This window comes from Azolla caroliniana, unplaced genomic scaffold (genome assembly GCF_043228905.1).
Source record: "Azolla caroliniana isolate FFs.n. ecotype wild unplaced genomic scaffold, voAzoCaro1.0.p SCAF_10, whole genome shotgun sequence".
Lineage (NCBI taxonomy): Eukaryota > Viridiplantae > Streptophyta > Polypodiopsida > Salviniales > Salviniaceae > Azolla > Azolla caroliniana.
This window is the reverse complement of record NW_028230445.1, coordinates 6,464,682-6,475,570: the sequence shown is the minus strand read 5'-3', so window position 1 is coordinate 6,475,570 and position 10,889 is coordinate 6,464,682. Positions and strand designations below refer to the sequence as shown.

At 39.3% G+C, this 10,889-nt stretch overlaps 1 protein-coding gene across 1 annotated transcript; it reads left to right on the top strand.

The window, feature by feature from the left end:
- Positions 1-301: 301 nt before the first annotated feature.
- On the top strand, positions 302-2,998 carry LOC147858879 (uncharacterized). Its single transcript, XM_087325700.1, has one exon. It carries the CDS (start codon positions 302-304, stop codon positions 2,996-2,998), a length of 2,697 nt encoding a protein of 898 aa, XP_087181826.1.
- The last annotated feature ends 7,891 nt before the right edge of the window (positions 2,999-10,889 follow it).

The window sequence follows — 10,889 nt, the reverse complement described above, 5'->3', positions numbered from 1 at the left end:
TTTTTCTCTTTCTTTTTTTTTTCCTTTTTTTTCTTCTCAAGGGCTATGTATGTATGTATGTATGTATGTATGTATGTATGTACATATCTTTACATATTCATTCCTTTTTCTTTGCTCTTTTTTTTCTTTTTTTCTTTTCTTGAGGCCTAAAGTACAGGCAGGGCTAGAAACTCCTGAATTACTTTTCTCTGCTCTGCTAATCAACAATCCACACCCTTCCTTGTTTATTAACATGTAATTATATCCCTAATTCATCCTTCATTACCTATCTAATTAGGCGGCAGAAGGCAGTAGTAGTAGTATGCAGTCAGATTCTTCTGAATCTTCTTCTTCTTCTGATTCTTCTTCTGATTCTTCTTCTGAATCTTCTGAATCTTCTTCCTCCATGCCTATGATCTCTACTACCTCTAATGATCTTCACCAGAAATGCACCACTAGTGGCGTCCATTTTCCTTACAGCAGCGATGGCGAGCTTCATATGCAGACGGAGGATCAAGAAAGGAAGCAGCAGCAGCAGCAGAAGAAGAAGAAGAAGAAGAAGAAGAAGAAGATAAAGAAGAAGAAGAAGATGATGATGATGATGATGAGGGAGAGCCAAGATAATCGTTATGGCGGTGATTGTGCCGCCGCTGCAGTTCCTGCATTGCTACTCCCTGATGATTGTAGCAAGCAACCGAAGAAGAAGAAGAAGAAGAAGAAGAAGCAGCGTCTTAATCTTCACCGACTGTTGGGGCTCTGTGCAAAATGGATCTCTGCAGGAGATTGGGCCAGATCTGAAAGGATGATAGACAGCTTATACGAGAGATTTCTTGGCTCGAGGAAGAATCTGGATTCTACTGCAAAAAGACTAGATTTAACACCATCGCTGCCAAGATTATCCACGCAGACACCTGTGGATTCTGGTTGTGATCGCTGCCATATGATTAGCACGACAGAATTAAACACACGGCTGCAGCTAGGATCACCACATAATAACCAGATCCTACTCCGGCTATTAGATGATTCTGATGACAGTACTGATGACAGTACTGATGACAGTACTGATGACGACGGAGGATTAGACGCTGCAGGTCATATCCAATCCACTGTGAATATGAAGGTTGTGGAGCATTTCTTAGAGGCCTTCAGAGCAAGGATCGAAATGGAGAAGCTGGGATCGATAATGCATAATAATCATCAGATTCATACGGATAATATAGCCAGAACCAGTAGCAGTTGCACTTTAATGGATTGTAGAAATTATAATGACAATTATATGCAGATGAAGGAGGTTAAGGATGCGTATTTAGCATTCAATCAAGCCACTCCATTCCTGAGGTTTGCTCATCTCACAGCAAATCAAGTGATATTAGAAGCCATGATGGAGAGATTGGCGGCCGCCTCCGCTAATGACTCGTCAGAAATCTTCGCCAACAAAATGGCTTGTAATGACAGAAATCAGATGGAATCTAGAGATCCTCAGGATGGGGTGTGGATCATGGACAATGGCGATGGCGATGGTAATGACACTGCAGACAATGTAATGATGGAGGTCCACATCGTGGATATAGGGGCGATGGCCCATGGGGTGCAATGGCCACCTCTGATGCAAGCCATACATAGCAATATCCTCACTAACCCTAGTTATTATTATAACCCTAAAATTAGCACTAAAGCTAACCCTAATCACTCCTCAACTGCTACTCCAACTACTAATACTACAGCTAACATTAACACTAGTGTTAATCCTAATCAAATCTCAACTGCTACTACTGCTACTGTTAGAAGCAGCAGAATTAATCCATCCATGTCAAAGCAGTTAGTTAATGGTATACCTACGGATCGTAATGATATGGAGGAACCCTCGTCCGCCGCCATTCCTCCGCTTCATGCAATGAGCCCGAGAATACGGCTCAAGATCTCTACCTTGATCCCGCCCCTCGCACGATCAGCAGTTGAGCCCGATCCCGATCAAGCTCAGGCGGGCGCAGGCCCCGCGCGATCCTCGCACGAGGGCCACCACGATGACCACGTCGAGCGGATGCGGCTCCGGCTCTCGCAGTTCGCGGACTCGCTCCGGCTCCCCTTCAAATTCTCGGTGGCGGGAAGTATCGAGGAGCTGTCGGGGGCACGGGACCCCCACCACGGCCGCACCCCCTCTTCCTCCGCCAGAAGGCTCGTGGTCGTAAACTGCATCTTCGCACCGCAGGACTACGGCAGCCTCACGGAGGACATCATCCGCGCGCTCCGCCCAGACATCGTGACACTCGGGGAGCGCCACGATCCTTCCGTAAGCCCCACGAGCCCGACCTGGTCCCCTCGGTCACCCCATCCCAAGCTAAACCCCCAGACCCAAAATCGTCCGGCCCCGAATCCTGACCCCGGCCCTTCGGACCCCGGTGCCTACTACCGGGAATATTCCGCCCCCAGATTCTCGGGGATATTCCGGCATTTCGCGGCCTTCGCGCAGTCGCTGGAGGCGACCCTCCCGCCTTCGAGCCCCCACCGGCTGGCTCTCGAGGACACCCTCCTCAAGCACCAAATCAAGAGCTGCATCTTATCATATGATGACATGATTCAGCAGATGAAGCACCATGGCCAGCATGCAAATAATGCATTGGGCCACTACTCTGAGTACATTATTAGGTCACAAGAGCATGGCCTTTACACAGATAGTGATGAGGAAGGAGATGATTTCAGGACCAGCTGTAGGTCTGGAGATAATCATCATCACAGTAATTTGCTGATGATGAATGGCTATAAGCCTTTGCCCATCAGTCCTTTTGCCATAGCTCAGGCCAAGCTTCTGCTTAGGCTCCACTACCCCTCTGAAGGCTATCGACTCTATCACTATGATGAAGAAGATCTTGGTGAATCAAGCTATGTCATCACCAGTAATTCTCTTCTCTTAGGCTGGCAACATACCCCTCTCTTTCAGGTCTCTGCATGGCAGAATCGCCATCGCCATCGCCATCATCATCATCATCATCATCATCATCATCATCACCATGTGAATTAGAATCTTGTCATCATTTTAGCTGATCAGATTAAACCACATAATTAGAACCGTTCATTTCACTTCCTGTCATGAGTACATTCCTCATATTATGGGAACTTATTGCTGAGAATGATTCAACCATTTATATAAATCACAGTTTTCAATCAGTTAACCAAATTCATAAAATCAATTACTATTTTTCCAACACACATATGTGTCCCCAAATTTTCTCTCTCTGTGTGTGTGTGTGTGTGTGTTATGCTTTTCATCACATTGCCACAAGGCGTTAAAACTGCTCCTAATCTCATCAAAACTCCTTGCTACTGTGGTAAAACTGCTCCTAATTAGTTCAAAATTCCTGCAACTGTGTTTAAAAAACTGCTTATAATTTGTTCAAAATTCCTGCGACTGTTTTTGAGTTGATTGTTGTTAGGCTGCTAAATCTTTAATTTTTTATGTTTTTTCTTTTCTATTTGGGCACCATGTTTAATCCCAAATTAGCTTTTCAAATTACATGGGCCAAAAGATTTTTGGAAGGATATTTATAGCTACACATATATAAACAGGCAGGCACTTTTTGGCATATCTATTCCTGCAGCTACTTTTTTTACATGCCCCTTTTAGAGCAACAGTGGATTAGAATCTCTCCATGTGACTTAAGGACAGAATTTTGTTGTGTGTGTATGTGTGTGTGGGAAAGTGGGGGCAGAGGGGTGAAACCCTAAACCCTAAACTGACTCGCTCCCGGTGGGACATCACATTTTCCCGACCTTCGATCCAACACCCTCTTAATCATGTTGGGGGATTAAAATTTTAGCTCCTTTGCCATGCTCTAAGGCCACGCCTGGGGAGGCTCGGTAGTGAGGCGTGTTGTTCTTATATTAGCATGTCCCTCTCGAGTTTACGACAATATATCGTAATGTTGGGGGGCTTCTTGAATTGCACACTAATTGTGTCTGTGTTTGTGTCTTGTGTGTGTGTGTGTGTGTGTGTGTGTGTGTGTGTGTGTGTGTATGTGGGGAAGGGGCGCAGAGATTGTCCTTGACAACGATATGAATATATATGTATCTTGAAAGGACACTCTCGAGCTAATGTTATTCCCCCAACTTGTTCTCTTTCCTTCTTCTTTCTTTATCAATCATTCGGCCCGCATCGTGATCATGTCCCACGCGAAGCTTGTGTGTGGAGCGTTTTCCCTATGTGGATTTAATGGGGAAAGGGGGGAAGTGAAATAAAGGATGTCAAAGTACTTTAGAGAACTTGGGTAAAGAAAACACATGATTCCTATGTGTGTAGTGGATTGTATGTATATAGGATACTTGGGGTACATAGCCTCTCACAAATTTGTTAAAATGAAGTATGGAAGAATAAATTCCGTAAGATTCTCTTCTCTGATGAAGCAAACATGTCTATGATGCATGCGGCTACCCTAGTGTGATGCCCTTAGGACACATGCATACACATATCGAGTCTCCATACATGTGCTATCACCTCACAATCACATACCCACGTACATATTCGATCACCATAAGTAGATGCTACTCATCAAAAAAGAAAAATGACCTAACAAGTACAGAAGAACATACGATGCAAGCCAAGCATTCGTATTCTACTCAAACGTTTTTGTCTCGATTTCTCCCAAATTGCTCTTGGTGGCCCCACAAGTACATATATGCATAGTCGTCCATGGTTTGCACACTATATCATTCTACAGGGAAATCTTAATAATACATACAATTTACCCTAGTGATTTCTTTATTTCTCCGAATGCCCTTTGGTCGACCCCTGCCCGATGACCCTCAAGGATTATATGCACAAATTTCAGCAATTGTTTACGCAACAGTGGAAATGATTGAATCCATATATTGCTCTCTTTTATGATTGAATCCATATAATGCTCTCTCTTTATTTACTGGGGGGAGACAAAGGAGCGTGTCGTATACAACGAATTAAAACAAGGAAACTTAGGGTTGCATTCGGGTAAAATATGTGGGAGATCTAGCTTTTCCTTCTTTTTTTATGCTTTTTTGGTTGGACTTGGGTTTTTGCTTTTTGAATTTTTTTTTTCTGTATTTGATTTGTTTTGGGGATTTTGTTTTTTTGTTTTTGTTGGGTTTTAGTCAACTCCCATCATTTGCTTGCAGGACGCCCACAAGTTTATGACGTCATTCCCCAAAAAAAAGAGCAAAAGAGAAAGAAGGGAGAGGTGAGATGAGTAAATAAAGAGAAAAAAACTGGGTTATTTATTTATTAAATTAAATTAATTGATGGATCTATTATTACATAAAAATAATTTAATATTCCGTTACACATATGAAGAAGAAGAAGAAGAAGTACAGAGAGGTTCACCCAATCCCAATCTTTGTTTACGACTCGACATTCTTGTTCTCTCTCATACACTCGGAATGGACGCTTGTCCGGACATAAGATATTTCTACAAAAGCTTTTCCGGCTTATCCACCCTGCCAGCTTTCCCTCTCTCGCACAAGCACATACATCCACTATCTCTGTCTCTCTCACTCACATGCACACACAAACCATGTTACTTACACTTCTCTCTTCCATCTTCGCTTCGATAATATACATCTCTATCCGGTCCTCCTTTTCTATCAGAACTCACTAACACATACATATGCACTCATACACAATGTGTCGACGTGTTTGTTTTGTTAGTCAGCAAGATTTCCACATCGATGTTTACGTTTTATTATGATATCCCTATCATTTGTAGAAGACGGATGATTTGAGACAAAATTTGCACCTTGGTAAGCCATTCTACAAGCTAGTACACCTTATTGGAGTCCCCAACTATTTAATCAAGTCATCATCTTGTAGGCCTCTAATATATATTATTTTCGCTCCATTGACCAAATCCCACAATTTATGGTAATGCTTGGATTGTCATGCCGTGAAACCCTCAATATGGATGACATGAGAAATCGATTGCCAAAATCAAACCTTGACTTTTACGATTCCAAGGTTGATTTAACAAGGCATTGGAATGTCAACAAGAAGGAATTATCTAAAAACTGCCTGTGTGTAAGTGATTTGTTACCCATCAATTCACAATAATTGAGAATGGTAATGAATAACCCATCCTTCACCCAGAGAATAAGGTTGTCTGACCTCCTAGTAGGTTGCGCCATTCATTATATGGATTTCTTGGTCGCAAGTATTCCCGCTTCCTTCCATCTTGTCACTTTTGATTGCATAGTTTTTTAGAACAAAAAGGTTGTTAACAAACCCAAATCACAAAACGGTTTTGCATCATGTGTGTATGTGTGTTTTGGTCTCAAATATGTACATACTAGTTTGCATATTTCCGATTTTCTTTAAAGAAAGGCATTTAAATGTATAAAATGGCAAATTCCCTTGATGTGTTGGGTTAACCTTAATAAGTCACTTGGCCAATGGACATGCCGCATAGATAGATAATGACCAAGACTTAATAATGCATCCTTGGGCTTAATTTTGTTATGCCTTTCATACATTTTCAAATAGAACTCTTCTATTACATTTGAATATTATTTTAATAAAATCAAGCTTAGTGTACACACAATGGTGTCATTAGAGAACATCTACTTTACATGTGTTGTTTTAGAAATAATTTATACCAAGACACATGCAACGTAAGATGGCATGCCAATTGAGTGGGTTTGAACCCACACGTCCCAATCTACAACTAAAATGGAATTTGTATTAGGGTGCAAGTCTTTAATGTGATCTAAACTTCCATTCCCTATGGATGTTGGTTCTGTTTGTGTCCAAATAAATCCATTCTTCAATATACCAGACCATTAAATGTTCTCACATCTTCACTATTTGTCAATTTTCGTGGTTTACTTCTTGAAAACAAGGTAGAAATGTAGAGGTTATTTTATGTCAACATGCTCTTTTAGTTTTTGGTTCTCTTTCCCATTAGCTTATGGATTGTTAATTTCGATTCACTATACGAGCTATGAAATGTATCTTGTTTTGGTCTCATAGGTCACATTGGCCTCATGAGAGACATTAAACATTAAGCTTGATGAGTCTCATACAACTTGAACTTTTCATCAAATTTAATGTTGAGACATGGCCAAAGTGACTTGCCAGTTTTGGTTTGATGAACTCAAAACATATTCCTCATTCTATTGAGGAATATTGTCCTTTCAACTTGCATAGTATGAACCATACGTACCATACGTACATTCGCATTCGAGAATGATTGAACCATTCGTGTAAGAAAAACACCCTCAAAGAATGATAAATACCATACTTTTGGATTAACTATTTATTATGAGGTAAATAAGCCTAAAAAATGGAAAAAACTAAAAAAAAACATTAAAAAAATGGGAAAAAAACACACAAGAATGTTTGAATAACATTCGCATTTGTTTTCCAACATAGGAAAACAAATGTTATGCTAGACGAACACGAATTTTACGTACTATGCAAGTTTCAAGTTAAATTTTCTAAGGGTTTTTGTTCTGCTAAACATTAATTTTGAATTAAACAATCTTTGTATACATGATATGAGCTTGCAAAAGATTAGGTCTTTTTTATCATTGTAAGTACATTAGGTTGAATGCCATAAGCAATGTTGACTCTGTCGCAAGAAACTTCTCTCCCCTATATTCTCCTCTCAACACCCTTAACCCTAATCCCTTTTATTTGTACAAAGGCTCCTATGTGTAGCAATGGGAATAATCCTCCAAGCTCAACTATATATATGAACAACTTAGACATTGGAAGGTGTTGATCTTTTTTCAATTGACCATTCAATAGAGATGGGGCTTAGGGTGTGCATGAGAGAGGACTTGTGTACTTACTATTGTGAAAATAGAAGTAACCAACTTTGGTTTTATGAATTCATCAATATTGTCACATTATGTCTGTGAATGTTGTGTTATCATCTTGGTAATTGCCATTGCTTGCCTTCTATTCTCTAGAGGTGAATTAGGATCTTGGAACTTTAGATATTAGGTCAAGTGTCACGTTCTCCTAATTCCAACAAGTAGTATTAGAGGGATATTTTCATCTACAATATGATAAACAAGAAGAGCTCACGAAGACTAAACAACGCTCATGGAAACTGAAAGAAAACATGCACAAGAAAAGAGAACATGAAGATTAATTCATCGTTGAGTGTAAAGGAAGATTCAACTTGAGTTGGGAGGTCAAATACTTAAGGACAACCACCATGTCATCAATATACTCACATGAGTCAACAAATACCTTATTGTCCACAAGAAGATCCAAAGGATTTGATAACATCAAGAAGAGGAGGATCACAAATAGGGATTTTTGATGGAACAAAATTTTCCCTATAGAAGGTCTATATTTGGGAATCTGTTTTGATTCAAAGGCAACAATGGAAGCTTGTTGGCAAGAATAGACAATGGAGACACACTTGATTAATGATGTTCACTTCTTGATAATAGATTTTCAAACTTTGAGAAAGATGTGGAGGGATTTTGTGACACATACAAAAATAACACCCATCAAATAAGGTCTACTTGATGTAGAGTGTTTAGATGAAGAGATCCAATTTGGTTGTCACTCACATAGCTGAGTTTGAAAACATTTTTCAAGAGTTGTGAGCATGGATTCATAATGCACCATATGACACCTACATGACCCTTTGTAGGACAGAAAATAGCACATGATCATACATAGAGGCATGAGAAATATTTCTATTGAAGAAATCCATTGAAATGTGATGCTCAATGCACAACGTGTAGAAGCATAGAAAGTGCATGCCTTGCCAAGGCGTGTGTCAACTATCACATAAACAATCAAACTTCCATTCTTTGATAAGTTGACGCCAGAACTATTTAAGGATGATGGGCATGTGAATGTAGAGCAGGACCATAAAAGACATGAACTAGGGAAGACATCTTTGAAAATGGATTGACAATTAGGGTTGTGGGAGATGATAGTGGAGATGGAACCTTTTTGACCTTCTTTAATTGAGTTTCTTTTCCCATTTTGCATGGATATCCTTGTGAGTACGGATTGTGTGTGTAGGAAATATGCATTTACTGGTGATTGTGTGCGTTGGAACATGTTGTTGAACCTTGTCTTTAGTTTGACCAAGAAGTGTTTGCTTAACACTTTATTAAGTTAGATAAGTGTGTGCACTTGCACACTTTTGTGTCAATGTGCATGTGCTCGTGGATATGATTGATTCTTGTGAGGACATGTGAAATTGTATACAATAGGCATATGCTTTGAGCAGGTGTCTATATATTGTTCTTATCTGCATGCTTTTGTTTTATAAGCTCACATGATTAGAATCATGTGAATGTGCATTATGGATGTGTAATTAACTCTTTTTATGTGTATAGATGTGTGTGTATGTATGTATCATTGGATTTATGTCAATATTTCATTTTTGTATTTACGTTCCTACATGTATTTGAGAAAATTTGTGATTTGTGTGAATATTTGGGATTATGCCTTAAACCATAGATATAACCGCACATGAAACAATTACTTGAGTTTCAATCACCATAATTTATACTAGTCCTTTCTTCTGGTAAGTCTCTTCTCGCCTCTCATTTTTTCTGAATCTGCATCATTCTTTCTTTAAGAATCTATCGTCTTCAACACTTCCTCTCTTTCATTATCGGTTTTGCTTGAGTTTTTTGTTGGCTATCCTTTCTTTCTAATAGAGATACTTAGAGTTTATATGAGGTTTTCAAGATTTTTACAAAGTTTCATAAATATAAAGCTAGTTATTTTCTTTTGCAACCGACTTACTTTTCCATCACTATTTCTGTCTCGTGGTTCCAATTTTTACATACACGACAATATATTATAGTTCTCACTATTAGCATTTGCGCAAAAATTGTTTTGGTTAATTTGGAGTTGGATGGAGAAGTTATGACTGTTTTTCTCTATCATAAATTTCTTATCACTTGCATTGTTTCTAATTTTGACTTTTGGAAAATTGTCCTCATATTTAGCCATTAAAATTTCTTGGATGTTTATGACTTCTTTGTATTTTCTTGGTCACGAGCATCATGATATGAAAGGGTGATAGATTTTGTGAAATCCAAAGGTGTGAGTTTGCATCCCCATCACTTGTCAAATTTCTTTGTTGGTTAGCAAACTTCCATATGACAATGCTCTTGGTTGGTTAGCAAACTTCTTTGTGTTTTCTTGGGCATGAATATCCCCATATGGAAAGGGTGCTAGATTTTGTGAAATCCAAAGAATGACTTTGAGTCCCATTGCTTGTGAATTTTTCTTTAATGTAAATTTGTCTCCAATACTTACAATTCCTAGTTGGAAATTTTGTCATGATCCTTGTGGAACAACTTAGTATAAGAATGTTCATCACTTGCCTCCCACCAATGAGAGACAAATTTGAGTATAATTTTGCTTCTAGTGTGCCTTGGATTTTTTTATTTAAAAGTTTCATCACAATCCTTCTTTAGCCCAAATCGTGCCAACAATGTAATTCACAAATTTTCAATATATATAGGAAAGCGCTATTTGCCCCTCCCCATTTTGGCTATCCCCCCCCAATCGCAAGTGCGTGCATTGTGACCAGCTTGACCACATTTGGAATATTTGCGACTGGTAGAGTACTCAAATAGTGACTTCTCCCGAGGTGAGAACTATCAGAAATTGTAAAAAAAATGGGGGATGGGGGGGGGATAGCCAAAATGGGGGGGCAAATAGAGCTTTCATATATATATATATATATAGATTAAAGCATTGAGGTGATTATAAACAATCCTTGTTCTCGGAAGGAACACAAAATGAATGGGTGAGGTTTGCTAACCAAGCAAGTGAAAAGTTTGGATCTTGAACTTCGGATGAGAATGTATGTGTAAAAGATTGTGTTGTATACTCCCTCTTCCTCTCACTCTCCCTCTAGTGACCAATGTTTGATGATCAATCTTTTTATTTCCTTGCTCCT